The 21,204-nt window shown below is 41.4% G+C and overlaps 1 protein-coding gene across 4 annotated transcripts in view; it reads left to right on the forward strand.

Annotated features, from left to right (window-relative positions):
* LOC109857233 (zinc finger protein 608) overlaps positions 1 to 21,204 on the forward strand; it is a 139,084-nt gene that overhangs the window by 108,959 nt on the left and 8,921 nt on the right. For all 4 annotated transcript variants that reach the window (XM_020433399.1, XM_020433394.1, XM_020433387.1 and 1 more), the window contains one exon: positions 12,447 to 12,570. In XM_020433399.1, the coding sequence (XP_020288988.1) occupies positions 12,447 to 12,570 (124 nt within the window). The remainder of the gene's footprint in view (positions 1 to 12,446; positions 12,571 to 21,204) is intronic.

Here is a 21,204-nt window from a genome sequence, read left to right on the forward strand (position 1 = left end):
CAGAAATAACAGTCTATTTTTTGCCATTGTTTGCATAGTCTCTTACGAATCGCGTGAAGAAGATGTCGTTGGGAAGTAATGGCGCAGTAAAAGACGACGACGAATGTCACACGACTGGTATTTCGTCGAGAAATATCACCCCCGCGTCCGGAAAGCGTGAAAGCGACTTCAAAGAAACAAAAAGATCGCGCCGTGTATGTGTGTGCGCGCGCGCGTGTATGTACGTTCGGCGTATAAGATAATGTCTCTACAAACTGTCGTATTGTATATTGAGAACACACGCGACTCAGCTCGATAAATACTTTAAAAGCCGCGCCGATGATTGTAAAACCGTCAGTCGCAGTAGCAGGTGAAATATTAGCGGTTGTGAACAGTTGTCAAAGCTGCAACTTAGCTTCGCGTGCGTTGCTCTCTATACAAAGCCGGCAATTTGTCGCAATTATAATCTTTTTTTTTTTTTTTTTTTTATACGGGGCAATTGCACGAGTAATTGCACGGGAATTAACTTCAGCAATTTATACTCAACATTTTTTTTGAAGTGCCATACAGCCGTCCTCTCGCCGTGCTCTCTTCTTTCCGGCGAGTTTCTGTCTTTAATTAAAATACTACAAATGACAAACTTCGCTCTCGCGATGATACGCATCGCTCGTAATGAAATTTTAGTTATAATACTTGTTAGCAAAATTGTATTTTACGATGCGTTTATTCGAAGAGCGCGTAATCCTATTAAATCCTACTTTGTGTAAAAGTAAAGAGCGATGTGAGCGCAACTTGAATCAATTTAATAATTTACCTCAAAGTCTTTTCGCGCGTCGCGAACATTTATACTCGTCGAGAAAAAAAAATTGCTACGCCACTGAAATAATTTTCTCTCTCTTTTTTTTTCTCACAAATGTTGATAATCAAATGTTAAATACTGTTCGCATATTTTGATCATTTATTCGAATGACGCTGTCGAAAGAGTTCGAAGCTGCTTCTCACTCGCAGCTGCGGCCAACTATGTGATGACGTGCGGGCTGCTTAATCGCATATCATTTTGCATCGATCGGCTGCGGGGTGAAATTATCGATGTACACGTCGTTGTTACAACGCACACCCATAATTTGTCTGTCGTGGAGTCATTTTTTTTTTCTTTCATTTTTTCACGTCAGTATGCTTTCGGTGTGATTAATTAATAATTACATAGAATTCTTATCGATTGTATGAATTATATAAAAACGATGTGTTGTGCGCGCGTTTCGCTACGTTAGTGGATCGCGCGTATAGCGATAAAAATCAATCTGTTCCCTTCGTTTAATCTGTGCCCAAGCTGTTAAGCTATATTGAGCTTTACGTTCACTATAAATAGTCGAGTGTTCTCAAGCAATGTGCAGCGCTTCATGGTACCGAGAATGGCGCTTCATGATCCGTGCGGCTAACGTGTTAATTACACACCGTAGTTTCGCGCCATTTGCCCAAAGTCATGATCGCTTCGCATATTCCGACACGTTTAAGTTAACTTGCCACGTAGATAGGTATTCAGATACTGTTTTCACACCGCGACGCGGCAATTACGAGAAAATCCGCAAGATCGATCGCTTCTTAGAATCAATTTTTTCAACGCGATTTGTGCAAGAATAGAGTTTTACGTGAATTGTAATTTTAAGAGAGAGAGAGAGAGAGAGAAATTGGCAGTCTGGATATGTTTAAACATTGAAATTAAATTATCTACAAATCTCACGTACGTTATCCATCACATTTGCAAGTTTTATATGCGAGGAAATGAGAACTAGAGAATTTTTTCGCGACGTTTTAAGATTTTTTTTTTTTTTTTTTTTTTTTTTTTTTTTTTTTTTTTTTTTTTATCTTGTGATTTTTCTTTCGCGCGCACAAGATCGAATGAGGATTTATCTCGCTACTTTATCGGATTTAGTGCGAGATCAAGAACGAAACGGTGAGACTGTAGGCGACTTCAGGGGGGAGATACTTCAGTAAAGCGAAATCTTACGAGCTACGCCACTGGCGACTCCCTCGGCTACGAAGAATGCGTGGCACCTGCATTTTATTGCTTCCATTAAGGCCGATCGCTCCCGAGTAACAAAGACTGGTTTTTCTCGTAATTGCCTGGCAGTTAACGAATCCCTTTGCGCTCGCGCGCGCGCGCACATCTTACAGTTTCAATTCCCCGCGTTTCTTTCTCGACGAGGAACATCGGCGCGATACACGCGCAAGCCACGAAGTAGATGTATGTTCGCCGTAATTGTCTGGCATTTTATCTATCGACGTCGGGTACGTGGAAACAGGTGCCGACTTAATGTAATTAGCGGAGATTTCTGTCTCACCGTCACTTGCACTTTATTGCTTCCTCCGCCGCTCGCCGCTTCTTCATTTCCCCGCCTTACTCTATAAGCCCGAGATTCCAGCCTGCTTCTAACTCCGGCTCAGCCCTGTCATGTTATACACGTACATCGGATCTACACGGATCACCGTCCGTGTACTTACTTTCCACCGCGGGACTTAGAATACACGTATCTATATAAGGGAAGAAAAGTGATTCTCTTTAATATTTGTGTGTTTATTATAGTCTAAAAATATCTTCTAGTTTTATGAATTTTTTGTAATGATTTATTTAACGCGCGCTTCGGTTTCAAATTTCGACGCTTTCAGCGTCGAAGAAGCGCTGAAGATATTAGGTGCGACGGTGTCGGTGTTACTCTTTTATGTTGTTCGACAATACAGCGTGGTATCTCGATTTCACGCCAACATTCTTGTCCGGTTTCTGTCGTGTTACACGCTTTACGGGACGATGATAGTCGCCTGTTAAAGAAGACGATTAGCCCGGTTCTGCTTTAACACGTTGACGAGTCACGATCGGATTGGTCTTTCTTCTCTCGCTGCGAAATAAAGCCAGCTGCTATTTAGACGGCGGCACTCTCCTCGCAGCTGCCGGGCGTCACTTGTGGTTGTAAATTTTGCAGTCTACACGGCTTTTTATATTCAACGTCTCTCTCTCTCTCTCTCTCTCTCTCTCTCTCTCTCGCGTCAGATCCGCGATAACACGACGAGATTATGTTTGACGATAAAAAATTTGCGGGATTAAAATTCCACCGCAATTTTGGCAAAAACTTCTCGCTTCGCGCGAGCGAAACCGCAATAACAACGCGAACTCACTTTTTTTATCTGATTTTGAAATTGAAGTTGACGATTTTGTGAGAGAATTACGTATCATTGTTCGAAAAAATCGGATGACGCTTGTCAGAGCGCTTTTTTTCTCCGCGGTGCGTGTTTGAGTATTAATTACCCGTTTTTGCCGTCGCGGCACAACTTTATTAGCCGAGATATTTCCATTTCCAGACGCGCGATGTTTCATCCTATATACTTATCAGATTACGCTGTCGTGCCGACATAACAATTTAGTTGTCATTTCGCGTTACACGATGCGGGAGATTTTTCGAGTAGGTGGAAAAGTGGATAATACATTGTGGAGGGTTAAGACCTTCATTCCGATGATAACCGGTTTCCGCGGAATTGCTCCTGTAACTATTTCACGTAGCCATCATTTTAAGTTTCCGCCACGGTCTCGACGGGATCAAGCAGCTCCGGCACCCTGAGGGTCCTTCGCCTCGTTCTTTCCGAGATTCCTGCACGCTACACGACTCGAAAGATATCACTAAAGAAACGAATATTACGAGGCAACTCGTATTCGTTCGTCGTTTCTTATTAGCTCCGCTTTGACGCGTTTGCATTATAACTTTCCTTCTTTTTTTTTTTTTTTTTTTTTTTTTTTTTGAAGATATTTATCATGGATATTTTTGTTTTTCGAACTGTTCGTCTTTTAATTCCATATTCTTTTGATCCGTCGAGTGTTAGTTTATTCCGAAAAATAATCGTTTTGACATTTTGTTTCATGCATATTAAAATCCGCACAACATATAAGTTGTAGGCTAATTTAGGTGGCAAACATATATTTGAAAAACTTCGTATTTTCGAATCTCAATTTTTCAGTAAATAAATCGAATATAAAAAATCGAATATAAAGTATCTCATTTTTAAACGTCCGGATATTTATTGAAGAACGTCTAAACTAAATTACGATTTAAAACATTGTAATAAATAAATTGTGATAAAATATAAGATGCTCTTTCCTTCGTGAATCTTTTAAGATTTGAAGATTTCTTCGCGCTTTTGGACGTCGAAAGAGAAGTAAATTGAACAGAGAGAGATAGAAATAAAGTTTAATGAGGCTGGCCTTCGCCCCGAAAAAACCGCATCTTAAGAAAATTTCTCATTTGTATAATATCTTCTTTTGAGACTACAAAGGAGATTCTCTTTAGAGAAAAGAATTAATATATAAAGATGTATTATATATTATCATTATTATAATTCTTATTATTATCATCTGAAAGATATCAGATATTCTTTGAAGAATGCCAATTGTTTTTGAAATTTTTCAACAAAAGAAGAATATATCGTCAGTTTCTCAGAAAGGATATTCTAAAACTTTAAAATACAATAAAAAAACACGCATTGTGAAACAAACATAATTTCTAAAAAAAAAAAACAACTTTCGAATTTACAAATAAAGCTATTAATCATGAGAAATAAAACTCAGATTTATACACAAATTCCGCCATTCCGTGTGTTTACATGTATCGACTCTCGTGAGATCGAACGGCCGTGCGTGTTTGCGAAAAACACGCATGTGAAATTCGAGCCACGCGACACACGAAGAAACGAACACGTACACGAAAGACACGAACGGGGCATCCTCGAAACTAACAAGACGCGCATTTATATCGTCGCTAATCCGTCTTGATGCAATGTTCGCATCTCTGCCGTGCATGTGCATTCACGTGTATATCATTACGTGTATGTGTGTGTGTGCGCGCGTGAATCGGGCGCGTAGATTAACGCGCGCCGGGCACGCCGCGTTACTTGTTAACTTGTTACGTGTTCGTCCGCCGTGCATTGCCGTACATTGCGCCGTGCACATGCTACAAAAGGAGGTGGAGAGAAGGTGAGCCAGGCAAGTCGTTGAGAGGAGTTTGATGTGCGGGGGATAGAAAAGAGGGAGAGCCAACACCCTTTCTCCCGTTCGTATTGGTGTACATTCGTGCGACTCGCGTCTATGAATATATTCATGAGCGGTGAACATGGCGCCCGAAGCTTCCATTCTCCCTCCTCTCGTCATTCTCCATCTGTTCTTCTTTTCCCGTTCTCCTCCCGATTCCTTCTCGCTCTCCACACGGGCGGTCGTAATCGAATCGACTCATCGTTTGATCGGCAATTAAATTAATAACCGCGGGAGAGAGCGAGCGAGCGCGCGCACGAGCTTCTCGTCGTCGTTTTGCGGGCGGATTTTCTCGCCATTTGCAGAGCCGCGGATTCCGGATCCGCTAGCCGGATATCCGGACGCTTATCGTCGTCGTCGTCGTCGTCGTTGTTGAAGGATCATTACTTCTGCTCTTATCCAGCCATCGCCAGTGGAATTCTGGGAGCCATATTGCAGTCGGAAATTCCCTTCTTCTCTCGTTTCTCCTCTTATTCGCTTCGTTCACAATTGCTCTCCTTGTGCTTTTATATTCGGTTACTTTTTTTTTTCTTTCCCTCTCTCACTCTTCTCTTTTTCACGGTTGTCTGTGTCTAACGGGTGACGCACAACGTGTCGCACACGTGCCACCACGTTTTATGTAATTCGATGAAAATCGCTCGCGCGTGTCGGAAATCGCTTTCACGAGCGAATTTTATGGCTTTCGAACTGACGCGATGAAGACGGTAACGGTTGGCATTTTTCTGTACGTATTAAGTAATATTTCGAGAAAAACTCTCTTATCGAAGTACCTCTTAGTGTGAATTGATCTCGTTATTATAAGCTCGCGGATCTAAACATTTTTAATATAAAACTTTTGAGAAGAATCACAAAAAATGATCTGGAATATCAAAATAACTGTGCGATTCTCTGCGCGATAAGATGCTTTTTCTCGCTGAGATGAGAAAAGTAAAGAAGAAGCGTAAAGTAAAAAAAAAAAAGTAGCTCTGGTAGCGTACAATGAGAGATGTACACATTTTTTCAAATACGTTAATTCCTGGAAACAGAAAAGATTCTTCTAGAAGAAAAGTATTAATTAACTTTTACCCTCGAGGTAATATGCCCGGAATTTCCTTTTACGATCCGTTTTCCGTTTCTACTTGTGCCTGTGCGGCGGCGCCCCAGCGACACTTCTTTTCTTCCTTTTTTCTTTCTTTGTGTAAGTAAATTTACGCGCTTCCTTTTTCGCCCTCTTTCTATTTCGCGGCACGAACGCTCTCCTTGCCCGGCTTTTTCTCTGACCTACGCCCTTTCTTTCTGCCGGTGTATATACTCCCATTATGCGGCCCTTCCCCCTTTTGCCCTCGTTGTACGCCTCTTAAGACGCAAGCACTCTTTCTTTCTCGTTCTCTCGGAAAATACGTGATATAGCATTTCCGTCTTCTCTCTGTGGCCTTCTCCGTCCTCTTTTCTCTCTCCCCCTCCCTTTCCCTGGTTACGTACAGAAATTTGTTGGACTGATTCTCTGTGAGCGTTCTTACAAATGGCACTCATCTCCGGCAAAAGAAAGCGCGAAGATCTCTTCTGTACGCCGTTATTTCAAGGTTGACGTGCACAATTTTTTTTCACGCCCCATGCTCGGTTGTTTTATCTCTTGCACAGATTTCTTTAATTAATTTTCCTTTATTGCGGTTTTGTCCTTTACAATTTACATATTTATCTTTAATATGTTTTGTTTTCCTCAAAGCTATATGTAGATTTTTTTTTAATTTGCGTTATTTCTTTTTTTTCCCACTAAGTGTATATGTTTTTGCAAATATTACATTCTGTTTGCAATTTAAATCCGATTGCAGTCAGTTTATTGTCGTTTGCTGCGCCATATGTGTGTGTATAAACCATTTGCTTCTTTGTACAACACCAAAGATGCGTCATTTCGCCATATGCCCGAAGAGACACGAGGTCCCAAGGAGAGATAAAATTCTTTGTCTTTTTCCTTTCTCTTTACCGTGAGGGACGGAAGGCTCGGATTGACTCGTGCCTCCCCTTCGCGTTCATCACGGAACCCCTCGTAAAGCTGTCGTCCTCGGGCTTAAGGGACGGGCGAGCATCGTATAGCTGCAAGATTTCCAGCGGAAAGAGTCTCTCTTTCTCTCTCTCCATATCTGTCGAAATCCTGTTGCCGTGTTCCCTGTGTCACATATTCGAGCGATGACGACACCGGCTTGCTTTCACCGACGATCACCGGGGATGAACGACTTGATAACTCTATTATATTTCTCTGATGGAGTAATATCTCGCGTGGAAACAGAAGGGGCGAAGTTGAATCGCGCGCTTAAATCAAGAAACGCCGATACGGTCAAACTCAATATGGAACAATCCATTGGGATTTCTTCGCTTGTTTCGAAAAGCGCCCGGGTGTTTATGGTATATAGAAACTGATATCGTAAAAACGACAACAGATTACGTAGAGGAGTTTATGAGATAAGTGAGCGCGCTCTACACATATAAGTGAGCGTTCGTATGTGTCACTATATTTCTTTTTTATAGCAAATCATACTATACTTGAAAAAAACTAGAAAAGTAGATTTGAACATAAATGACAAAAATAAATCGCGTCATATTACAAGAGAGAAAGAGAGGTGGGAATCTAAAAGACCGGCTAATAACATATATGATGATCATTAATTTGCCATATATTCCTGATAATCGTAAAAAAACAGTAGAAAGACGATAATCTTGTCTGAATCGATCGTCTAAGTGGCTTAATAATAATAATAATAATAATAATAATAAAAATTCCAAATTCGTGTGTCATTCTGTGTGTTTTTGGCTATAAGCTCTTGAAAATATTTATGACATTTTTTATCACGAGTCCCGGAATATCTTCGACACTCCGAATAAAACTTTTTAAAAATCACAACGCAGATGCGTTAATAAATGATTATAAATTTTATTATGCGAACGCGAATGTATTAGCATATTAGCAATTAAAAAATTTAAATTAAATAAACGAATGTTTTCCGATGTCGCATAAATACACGATATCCTCTCTCATCCATTTGTAATATATCCTTGTTATATTGATGACAATCTCGTTACTACTGCGCGTGTAATATTCGCTTAATGACTCGTCCGTTTTGTCGATACACGGGCGCCGATTGATAAGCTGTTTCTAATGGACTTGTACGTATAACGTCGATTTTCGACAGTTCGTGTTTATATACACACGAATGAACGTCGTCGCTGCAGCCGTCGTCATCGTCGTCGCCGTTGTGTTGTCATACGTGTCGATCGATAACAGCGACGATTGCGCCCGCGCTCGTTGCTCGTAAATAAAACGTAAGGAGAATGTAAAACGCCGATATTACATCGTGTTTCGTGTTCGAGTGCGATTCACCGCGAGAGTATACCTCGTCCTGCGCAAACCCTTTGCGGTCGCCGTTTTCGCGTCTCCTTCGTTGCCATCGCTTATATATCCGGTCTTTTCTCTCTCCCTCTCTCTCTTCTTCTCTTTTCCCCTTTCGATGCTGCGGGCTCGAAACGGCAGTAAACTCGCGATCCTCTATAGCCGATCATAAAATAGTTACAGCTCGCTCGCACACACGCGTACACACATACCAATTCTAATCCAATATAGCCACCCACACGATAAGATGCAAACGCACGAGGCGACGCACGTGCGCGCGTCTCACTTTATCATTTCGAGATACCATCTCGGCGATTGTTCCTTCGCAAATTGCAGCTTAGATATATTTACGCGCAAGCATTAGGAGAAGATCTGTGCGTTATATCGTCAGCGACAATCAATCTCTTGCCGGATCGATAAAGATTCTAGAGAGGGGGCAGCAGTACTTTGATCCGACAGTCAGTTAATTCTCCGTATTTTTTTTTGTAATCTTTCTCCCCGATCGATTCGTTTTTCCGTGAAACGCGAGGGATTAAATATACAAGCGAGGCTTAAAAGATGAGATTGCCACAACATTTCAGCTTGTGTGTATACGAACGCACGCGCGTTCGTGGAGAAGCAAATTGATCGAGCGAGAACAACGTCGCTTTGTACTTTTAGATTACATTTAAGATTATAGTACACATATATATTCTTATCTCGAGTAAATGACAACACAATCCATAAATGCTCGCGTATATATATGTATGTATATATATATATATATATTATATAGACACACACGTTCGTGCAACACTTCGCCGCGAATGCGCGCACGTTATATCTTCAACCGTCGAGGCACACTTGAGAAGTTTCGCATCAATTTTCTTGATTGCCGGTACTCGATACACCCAGGCCTCGATACTCTTGCCTAGTGCAGTAACCACCAACGCGAATTGCATCGTGAATGATTGATCACTCTAAAGGAATTTAATGAAGAAACCATTTTAGCGGGAAATGTGCAATAATAATAGCGCAAGGTGACCCGGCGAAAAGTTTGTAGCGCGGCAGCAGTAGCTGCAGCAGCAGCAGCTTGTTTTTCAATTTTGTTATCGTGGACAGATCGTGCGAACAATATTTCCGCGAGTAACTTCTCTTTCGCGCTCAGTCGTGTGTTTCTTTATTCAATATTTTCCATCGTGATAATTTATTCCCGATCTCCATCCGCCAATTTCATCGAAATAACCGCGATAATGGGTGGCGTTCGCCGATGCGATACTTTACTCGCCGCTGTGCAATTTATTATACTATCCATCCAGCCGTCAATTTCGCCGCGATATAATGGCGCCGGGGCCGAGGTAGGTAGGTAGGTATAGAACGCCCGGTTGGTCGATACTATACGATACACATCGTCGCAACGCTTCGAATGCGCGCCGGAAATTTCCGGTTGTGCACTTTTTTTTTTTTTTTTTTTTTTTTTAACGCGCTCGCGTCAAGGGAGAACGAGAGTTGAAATTCAACTCTCGAAAACGTTAAAAAGAATTGTTCAATCGCGCCGGTGCACGTGTACGCTGATCGTACCTCGCGCGCTCGATCTCTATACATCGCGCTGACGAGAGCTCTTCAAATGTACATCACACCCAGCTGTCCGTCCCTCGGCCCAGTTTTATTCCCATTTTGCCGTGCGCGCAATCGTTTTGCATACTTTTTTACACGACGATTTTCGCGTGTGTCTTTATGAGTGTCACCGCGCGTGACACGGTGCTTCCTCTTCCTTCCACTTCTTTGCGCGTCCTCTGTGCATCGCAACGATCTCCTCCTCCTCCTCCTCCTCGCAAACTGTTCCTCAAAAGAATTCCATATTCGAAGCAAAATGACTTTATTCGTCTCGCTATGACGTTGCAAAATTAAAGCGCCGAATAATTGACGAGTATGTAAAGTAGGAAATTTGTTAGATCGCGAAACAAGAGTTAAACTGGTAAATTGCTTGAATGAATCACCGTTGTGATATATCTATGCGCTGAATGCGATTAAATAAACTTTAATAAACTAATAGGAAGATCCGAGAAACGTTAAAAACAATAATTACAATATAAAATTTAATATTTTTAAATTATAGATCCAATGTGAAAATATTTTTGTTTATGTTTATTTGACGTTCTGTGCAATATCTCTCATACGTGCGAGAAGTACTTGTCGGTATCGATGCTTCGGTAAGCGTTGTTTTCTGCGTTTACGCGCGCTGATACACGTTAAGTAGCGACATGATGTCGTTTCGTTCTTCATTTTTTGTTTTTATCGTCTCCGCGCGACAAGCGCGAGCAAGCTGCGCGAAACTTGTTGGCAACGCTCCAGTGTATTTTCTTCCTCTCGCGAGCTGTCACATCTCGCGTTTCACGACTGTCCTTTCGCATCGCTGACTCGTCGTCGTCGTCGTCGTCGTCGTCGTCCTGGTCTTCGTCGTCGTAACACGACGAAATAGTTTCGCGCCAGAACAATACTACGATTACGTCGGTCCGCGTGCATTGTACGTTATGAGAGAGCTAACGCGCGCGCGCGCCGCTTCTGTAATTATGGAAACCGAGCATAAACTCCGCGATTTGCATTTCAAACTACCATTGTAATCTCGGGACCCGACAGTCGGTCGTGCGCGTTTCTCTTCGCGTTTTTGCATCCAGCGTTCTTATCCTTTTACACGGCACATCCCGAAATTGCCGTCCTTGCTTTCATGAGCTACGGCCTTCTCGGCCACAAAAGTTGAAGTCGGTTCTTTCAAAACAAAACTGTAGAGACACGCGAGAGCGAAATTCTCGCGAGTTTCAGTTCTCGAGACACAGATTTAATAATAAGATGTTCTTTACCGAAGTTGATTTCTTTCAAATTTGTGATAGTAAAAAAAAACATTTATATAAAATAAAGTACACATATAAAAACGATATATATATATATATATATATATTGATATATACGACATAAAGAAAAATCAAATTAATCTCAAATTAATGGGATGTCAACGTGTGACATTTTTATATACGTTTGTCAAAAAGAAGAAAATAAGCGCGACAAAATCTCGTGAGCTTATTGAGAATTTATTATTTTACACACAAGCGCGCGCGCGTTGTTGCTCTTATTTTTCCTCCGATTATTATTCACAATTCAATGCATTCGATCCGCGCGTGAATGCGTTTCCGACACAAATTTTAACCCCCCCGTGACAAAATGCCGGTCAAGCGATAACACACCAATAAATTCACGTTTCGGCGTTCTCTAAACGTTAACTTGCATTATTTATGACATATGGCATATAAATGCAAATAAAATTTATCTAACATAATAAGAAGAGAACAGCTTTGATGTGTTGATTCGAATGTCAATAAAACACGCGAGGGTTTTGTTCTCTCATTTTCGTGTTTGCGAAGAGATTTTTTTGTCATTGAGAAACGATCTCAAAAGAGCAGCAACTGCACGCGGGTTTGCATAAATAATAAATACGCTTTGTGTGAAAGACGTTTTGTATTAATACTGTGAAACAACAGATTGTGACGTCGGTGACATTTACATCTCGCGAATAAATGAAAAATCCGGCGGAAACGGCTGTGTGCGGCCGTTGATGTTTCGACACGCGAAAAAGTTACGCGTGTATTACGTGAAATTGCTTCGCTAATTAGCGCGTTAATTATGCGGGGCGTACCGCTAATTGCCCTCAAAGCGCCAGCCGCGCGCCAATGTTGTTTTCCAAAATGAAAATTTGTTTGCCAGAATGAAAATTCGCTTGCATCGAGCCGCGAAAATTACCACAACCGACGGAGCACATTAACATTTTGGCAAACATCTCTCGCTAATTACTTTGAAATCTAATCGACTTACAGCTGCTCTTCAATGCGGCGTATATTCACCGGTATTTTACATATAGTCGTGCTCGATGTGTATGTGCGTGTGCGTGCGCGCGTGTGTGTGTGTGTAATTTAATATCGCTCATTTTGTACCCCATTTTCGAGCATCGCGTATCGATCGCGTCTCGGTCTTCGCTCATCGATGAACTTTGTGTTATAGGATTTGGCAGACGCGTGTACTGGGACCAGCGTAGGGACTATTACGGAGCCAGAATGTTTGGGACCCTGCGAGCCCGGCACCTCCGTCACTCTCGAAGGCATTGTGTGGCACGAGACGGAAGGAGGTAATATAAGGACTATGATGACGTGTAAAGTTTGCAACTATCCTCTCAATCGATCGGCTGTCTTAAAAACAAACGGCTCGCTAAAGAGCGCTTGTCAATCGAAAGCTCATTAAATGTCTTAGCAAAACTTATTGAACTATACGGTGGTAATTGCATATTCGTACCCGAATTAGTCGATTATTAACGCAGACAATGCGCGATCTGAATCGGAGGATATTTGTTTTTCATTAAATTGGTCACTTATATTATTTATTATGAAAGATTTCTTGTGACTCTCTTGATGTGCCAATTATCGAGCGGTAGTTCAAACCTATTTTTTACCATTTGACCGATAAGGAAATGTATACTTGAGATATACATCCTCAAACTCTCTCATGGATATTGAATTAACGATACGTCCGTTTTTAACAGGCTTAAAAAGTGAAGGACCTGTTAAATGTCAGTGAAATGAATGCGAAGGAAAATGCGAATTTTAAAAGCTGTTAATGATTCAGCCAAGTTCTTTGCTTTTCTGTTCGTTTTTGTTTAGCAGCAAGTTCTTTTTTCGAGAGTATACAAGGTCGCGCGCCGCGCTTTATTGATTTATTGAATTTTTGCAATCCGCTGAATAACAGTAATACAACTAATGACAACGCACACATAGAGCCGGCGTTGTTATTGCGACAAAATTGCAGAGAGATACACTGTATAAGCGCATTTTTTATCGATTGATGCAACCGCTTTCGCTGGCCACTTTGTGTGCAATGTATTTTTTTTTTTTTTTCCGAGATAGTAGATAATGCTAAGTGTCGCTATAGGCTAATGTTTACCTTTAATGCGCGTTTAAACGAAAAAACACTACGGAAAAGCGAGTTTTGCTTGCATTGCGATTATTTCCGTGATGTTGCGATAAAACGACAAACGATAAACGATACAATTTGCACAGCTTTTTAGAAGAGAAAAGAAGTATTATTTTTCCTCGATTATATACGTGTGAAATACATGTTTTTTTTTCTTTGTCAATACTTTCTACTTACATTAGCTGTTCCTGTGTGATTTTCATACGTCCTGAATCACAGTGAGATACAAATGTACATGCGTGTGACATCTGTCGTAGAAAAGCATGACAAACGGCTAAACGAAGAACTCCGTAACGAAGTATAAATAATGTATAATAAATTGTTTAATGTAAATAACACAAATAACGTGATGTATAATAATTAATGAATTCCAGACGAGTCGACATTTTCGCGACGAAGACTCACAAGATGGACAGATTACTAATGGAACAACTTTTTTTTTTTTTTTGACACGATCGGGAATAAAAGTACAAATTTTTTTTCGTCAACCAACTTCTCAAGCGAACTTTAATCAATACATATTTTTCTTTTTGAAATCGTAGATTTATTGCTTCAAGTTTTTGTGATAGTTAAATTGTGCGACGGATTTTACCAAACATGTTTTTTTCTCTCTCTCTCTCTCTTTCTCTCTCTCAATTCTGTATTAAGCGTGTTGTTTTAATTATTGGTTAACCGCACTGAAAAATAAATAATTGCGGTTGTCACGTTGCAACATCGGTCGAGTAAAAAAGTCGCATCGTCTACTGAAAATAACTAGCACCGCGATGATCAATCAATCGTTTGTCCCGAGTAAACATTCGGTGAGCACGAGTGTAATAGGAATAGCACTCGATCGATCTTGCTGCTGCTCAAGCGATTCGGGGTTATAAATATCCGCCCGATACTCCGCCGAGTGGAAAAGTCAGATAAATAAAAGCGCGACTTTATTATTACGTTACGGAATCGCTTTTTAGTCGGCTGCACAATCGTAATGATATAATGTAGTAGCTTTTATTTATTTTTATTTATTATTGTTGCACACTTTATTCCGCTTTTTTTTGCAAAAGAATAAGTATATTTAAAGAGAGAGAGAGAGAGAGAGAGAGAGAGAGAGAGAGAGAGAGAGAGAGAGAGAAAGAGAAAGAGAATACACTTTTACGAGAGACTGGTCGTCGCAGAACTGCTGGATTTAGTTTATCGCATCGTCGTTGCGCCGTCGATTGTTCTCATTATCGATGTATGTTAGCCGCGGTTATCAGTGTAATTAGAATAAGCGCGATCAGCTACGTAATTGAATTATTTGTGAGCTTAAGACCATTTTGACGGTTAAAATAGCGGTAACTCGATAACGATCGCGTTTGCTCTATGTGTAATGCAGATTAATTTATACGGGCTTAAGCTCTCTTGTATGTGTTTGCTCGTGGCATATGTTCCGTAAAGCTTATACCAGTTGTTACGCGACGTTGTTTCACGACTTGTACGCGTCTCTATATATGCTGAATAGCTGATTTCGAACAACTTAAGCGAGACGCGTAACTAGTTGCTCTGCGCGTAGAGAACAGAGATACTAAAGAAACTATTTAAATATTTAAGAGTCTTCAGTGCGCGTTGCGAACAGCTTTAATCGATGCAATTTCTGCAAGCTTATTCACTTTATTCTTTGATTTGACTCTTTTTTTGAAGAATAAGGAAAAACGCTTTTAATCAATTCTGAGCAAGTTAACGACGAAGGTGCGAAGTAAAAATAATCACACGTCATGACATCGAATAGTTATGACTTAGCAATTGTTTTAATTTTCCATTGTTTTTTTTTTTTTCTTTTTTTTTTTGCCGCATACATAAGAGATTTCGCGGTCGTGTTGCGTTGCTCGCAATTTCCTTTTTCCTTGTATTTTTATCGCTCAACGACTGTTATATCGTCTGAAAATTCTCAACTGCTTTTTTGTTTCTCACTCCGTACGTCTTTAATACGCGATACAATATAATAAATATAATGCGCGCTCTTGACTCGCACGCGAGATAAAATCGATGCGGAGCGAAATTAAAATAACAAACCTTGCCGGGGGTACGCCGCGGCAAATAATTAATTCCACCGCGGACGAGCATAATTAATTCCAATTTTGCTAATAGACAGTCTCTCCCTCGAGGGGAAACTCCCCGAACTCTTATCGTCGCATGCTTCGACAACGATTCCGTTGTAATACGGCGATCTGCGGAAATTACAAAGAAAGCCGCACGTCAGCACGAACACACGCGACGTATATACCTATTCGCGCTCGCTCGCTCGCTCGCTCGCTCGATGCTTCGTTGACATTCGTGACAAAACGTGACGGCCGCGCATAATACGTGCTCATGAATACAAATGTGAATTCTACACAGTTCATGTTTGAACGTACAGGACAGCTTCGAAATTATCACTCCTACTTCACATGACGAACATTCGCATTTTTCTGAAGTTACCTTCGAATTTATTTTTTCTTTTTTCAAAGCATGTGCGTCAAATATTGCAAAAGAGATAGATAGATAGAGAGAGCGAGAGAGAAATAGAATCAAATGAAATGAAACATAAATGATACGTTGTAAGGTTTATAAATAGGAAAAATTACATTCATTATACTTTGAATTCTGTAGCAGAGCGAATTCACATACGACGCGCACACAATCGCGCTGTATACCTCGTGCATGTCGAGCGGCGAGCTTGGCGCACGCACACTAAAGCGAGCTTTTCGTTCATACATACGTGTATATACACACTTGCACTTACACCTGGCTCACAGCCTGACACAACACGAGTAAGGTAGCTTGTCAGACAGGTATTATATGTAATGCCGCAGTCGTGGTTGTCGTCGGGTTAAAACTACATCGTGACTCCCCGGCTGCTCTCTTCCACTCACCTTTTTCCGTCTCTCTTTCTCTCTCTCTCTCTCTGTTCGGAGTCGTTTTTCCTCTGTCCATTACTCTCTGCGGTTCTCTTCTCTCCTTCATTGCAACCAAAGGTCTACTTTACCGTCGTTCCCTCGCAAGACGAAGCGAGTAGCTGTTTCTTCACCGCTGGATTCCCTCGCGAAGCAAGGATAAATGAACGACCATCACTTGAAAGGAACCAAAAGCTTCCATGTCAAAACTGAGAAATGAGTTGCCAAAGTTTTCCGCAAACAGAAACACGTGTTCTCACACACACACACACACACACACACACACACTCTCTCTCTCTCTCTCTCTCTCTCTCTCGCTCTTTCTCTATTTGTCTGTGTTGTTGTGTAAAGATTTTCCTAACAATAAAGAAAAGTTATATTTTTACAAAACAAAATTAAATAATAAAATCAATAAAATCAAAATTGCTTCATTCAACACGTTATCGATATTTTAAACGCGTCTGTGATACTGTTTTTCATGCTTTGTTCTATATGGGGAGAACAAACTCGATACGAGAGACGAAGCTAAACGCACAGAAGGGAGTTCCTAATGGCCGTCTATAATAGCAGATTAAGAAGTCTATAAATTCGTCGAATTCCCAATTAAATGGCCGACCAATCTGTCCGAGGTTGCCATCCGTACGAGTTTTATTACTTTCGTCGCGTTTGCCTCTGATATCCTGCTGCTATGTTGCTCCTTCTTCGCGCGTCTCTTCTTCTTCTTCTTCTTCTTCTTCTCTCATTCCCAATAACTCTTCCCTCGCCCTTCGCACTTCCTCTTTCTCTCTTTCAACACTCGCGTTCTCTGTCTTTTTCGTTCTGCTCGGCTAGCTTCGTCCTCTTTCACTTCATTTTCATCTCCTCGTTACTCCTTTCCTCACCGATCTCTTTGATTCTTCTCTTCCCGGCGAGAGACGTAAGAAAAAGACAAGAAAGAGAGAGTAGTACTGTGTTATGTCGACGAGAGAAATAAAACTGCGGCGGAATCTCGGGCACGTCTGTTCTGGTTTCGCGGCTGCTGCCTCTTCGCGCCGCCTTACTTTATAGCAAAAATTCATCTGCTCTCCCGCTTCCGCTTCTTCCGCGACTTCTCGCGCGTCCGCGTCGTCGCGATCTTATCATTACATTTTTTAGTAACGTTTTTAATTATATCGCAACAAGAAAATCTTCGTAAAAGACAACATAATGCGAATAACACAAAAATACGATTTCCTGAGAAAAAAAACAATCTTTGAATGACGAGATGTGGTAAAAATTGAAAAGCTCAAAGTTCTACTTGCAATTGAGCACGCATTCGGAATTACCGAAGAATTAACATTTTGTCTCTTTGCGATTAGTATCTTTTTCTCTTCAGCCGGGAGGAGAGTCGTTATCTTGAACCTGCATTACTCCGCTTAACGAGACACGTCGTCAATCTGCTTCTTATAATAGACACGTTAAGCTACTACCTCCGCCCGAGGAGAAATTTTCCCGGGAAGCGGGCGATTAAGAGACAAGGTAGAAGAGGGAGGGGAAGAGCAATTTCTTTAGCTTGCACGCGAGCAACGTCAATTACGTAAGGTATTCGATACGCGTGGATAAGCAAACGCGGTTTCGAACGACGACGGAGAGAACGAGTGGTATCTTGCACGCGCGCGGCGATGTTGGCGGCGGCGGCGGCGGCGGCGGTGGTGACGACAACTTCTCGCGTCGCTCGCAATCGGTCCCGATTTGCATCTCTTCGCTTTATAAACGCGGCGCATTAATAATTCCACGAAGCTAACAGGTTAATCTCCGGCAATAAATGTCATACGCGCGAGTGTGTAATTATGCGTGCGTGCGCGTGTAACTAATGACCGGCTGAATCGGCCGACAGAAGTACTTAAACCGCCGATAACCCGTATCGCAATAACACGCGCCTCGGTTACATATGGCGCGCTCGGATTATACAGATACGTACCCCGTTCGCCACGTATCGCAAGTCAAATATTCAAGCTTCTGCTTCTCGAGGTGTCGATGTCAAAATTTTATCTGTTTGTAAAATATAAAATAAAATGTGCGATGGAAGTAAAGTACGTTATCCTCTTAAACTAATGTGCTTATAATTAATATCATGTATAATTAATGTGCGCGCGCGCGCGCGCGCACAAAGATGCATAAAAAAATTACATAATTTTTGCGAAATTAAATTTGTATTTTATTTTCATTCGCTTGATCAGACGGAGAGAGAGAGAGAGAGAGAGGTAAAGAGCAGAAAAGTCACTTTGTCGAGAAATTTGAAACCGTGTGTTTAAGACTCTGATCTTTATGGTATCATGAACACGATCTGAAACATCTTGTACCAAGGAGCATTACGCGAGATTGTGAAAGCTACACGAACGGCCACCAACACAATCGCGCGCGTATTCCCGTGAGCGAGGTGTGTATCGTAAAGGCGTCTATCTCCCATCGGACCTGGTTTTGTCGATGTCAGAGTAGTTTAGTCGGATCACAGAGACGTTGATGAAAGGATGCTTATCGGAGACGTGACGGGGCAAAGGAGGAAGAGACGGGAAAGGAAGAACGAGAGGCAAACAGGCAGAGAGGAATCTCTCTCTCTCTCTCTCTACAGCTTGTTATCGATCTTCGAAACATCTCTCGCTCCACCTCGATGGAATCCTGCTCATGCTCCTTCTTGTGCCTCCTTCTCCTCGTTCTCTTTCTAGCCTGCTCTTCTTGTCTCCAGTGAGTGTCGCTTCCTACCGGTTTTACCGAGAAATTCGATTGGAAAGCATTACTAGAAATGGATTTGCAACTGAATTCTTAGTTTACTTTTTCTGTACAAAAAATTAATTTTTTACATTTTTTAAATCTCTTAAAACAGTCCATTAAAATGCGACGAAATAAATAGCAAAGAAAAGATGGGCGTGTCGAAACATAAAACAAACAAAATTGAAGCATAATGATTTATTAGATTTTATTTTTATTTTTATTTTTTTTTGATATCGCGGTAGAATCAGTAAATTGCATGGAATTTTCTTAACAAACTGAACGTGAAATAACGCACCGGGGAGAAAAAAAAAATATGGTTTCTAGACTCTTGAATACAGCTCGTTTCTGAAAGACCTTCTTCGTCGCGACTGCGAGCTCTCAAGTCGAAAGGAAATCCACTTATTTCCAGACTGATCTTGGTCGATGTTGTCTCTGGACGCCACGGGCGACCGCCATTCGGTGGAGGACAAATAACGCTGCTCTGTGATTTCACGTTTCGCCTGGCAGCTGCATCGCTCCGCTCTGTGGAATTTATCGAGCGCGATATCGTCGGGAATATCATCTCTCTCCGACCGCATCCCGCAAGAATTATTAACCGCACAAGTCGGAATTATTTCTAATATCATTTGAAAAAAATTCTAACACAGAAATAAAAATTTAAATATAATTATTCTTTTTTTTTTGCAAAAAAATGTTTTTGTTAAATTAAGATAATCGTTCATGTTGATGAAAATTTATATTTGTTAAAAAAGTGACATATTTCACAGAACATTATCTCGTAGATCAGGAGGTGTATATCGTTACAGAATTGCTTCTTTCTTATCATAAAGTCATGATAGACACTGAACGTAGTATATACACTTTTGAAACATGATGTTTTCTTCGACATGTCAAATAAACAACAAAACATCTTTGAGTCTCACGAGAGATTTCCGTGACGAGCTTTTAGTCCGAGGAGAAACTCGTCCCGAAAGCCATCCCTCGGTATAGAAGAAGTGGTGTTCTCGATCGCGATCGTGTTGTCGCACGAAGGGTGAGTGTGGCAACGAACGATGATTTCGCGCGACAGCTGTTATGACGACGTAGAGCCAAGAGAGACATTGCACGAGAGTATCCGCCAAGAACTATCAGCTCGTAACTTTACGACGAAGCTTTTCTTCCTCGTCCGGCAAGGCCCTTGGTTTCTTTCGACCGTGACCGCAAATCTCCCGCTCTTCGGAAAACGGCTCTTTTATCGTCCGTCCGCCTCACGAAGAGGAAACCCGAGGCGGAGCAGCCCCGCCACACAGTTCTCTATATTTCTTATAATGCGAACGACGAATAATACTGGATTTGACTTCGCGGCCAGCTGCCACGGCAACCGCGAGATTGTCAGATTATTTGTGTTTTTATTTAATTTCAAAAGAACGCAACAACGAATATAAAATGTGATGTTTTGCAAATTCAAGAGAAAATACTTCGTAAAAATATTGTCCTTTGCTGCAAGAACGTTGTATCCTCTTATACTTTTCAGTAAAATGAATTGTATGCAATATTCGCGCGCGAGTAAAAATTGCTTTGCTCTTTCTCTCTCTCTTTCTCTCTCGCTCTTTTAGCTTTTTAGTTTCTTCTCGTTCAAAGGGAAACGTTTATCGACGTGAAGCCGTGTGTCCAACGTCTCTCTGAGTTATTAGCGACTAATTAGTCACTTACTCTGTACTCGTTCGTTGGTCGGGGTTCATGTAAAAAAAAAAAAAAAAAAAAAAGAAGTAGCGCAGGAACGAGAGAGGAAACGAGACTCGGAAACGAACGGTATGAAAAGGCGCACGACGAGGGTGAGATGCGTGGATTTATCATCATCCCTCGGTGCTCGCCCATACGTTTATCTTTCGCGGTAAATGGGAATGACGTCGACGCGCGCGAGGGGACGACTCAATCAACCGAGATGCCTCGAGGTTTCCACCGCGTGGTGAGAAAGAGAGAGTGAGAAAAAGGGATTGAGAGGATGAGAGAATCGCGCCGCGGGGTGAAAAAAGGAACAACGAGATATCTCGTTTCACTTCTCGAGACGAGGAAAGAGAGAGAAAGAGAGAGATGCGTCTGACAGATAGAGAGAAACATGATGTCATGTGGCTTTTAGGAACTTGGTCGCCTTGGAACTTCCGCTGTTTTTATTGTCTTTTTTGTGTGTC

The sequence above is a fragment of the Pseudomyrmex gracilis genome, unplaced genomic scaffold, assembly GCF_002006095.1.
Source record: "Pseudomyrmex gracilis isolate BER0280 unplaced genomic scaffold, ASM200609v1 scaffold_5, whole genome shotgun sequence".
Taxonomy (NCBI): domain Eukaryota; kingdom Metazoa; phylum Arthropoda; class Insecta; order Hymenoptera; family Formicidae; genus Pseudomyrmex; species Pseudomyrmex gracilis.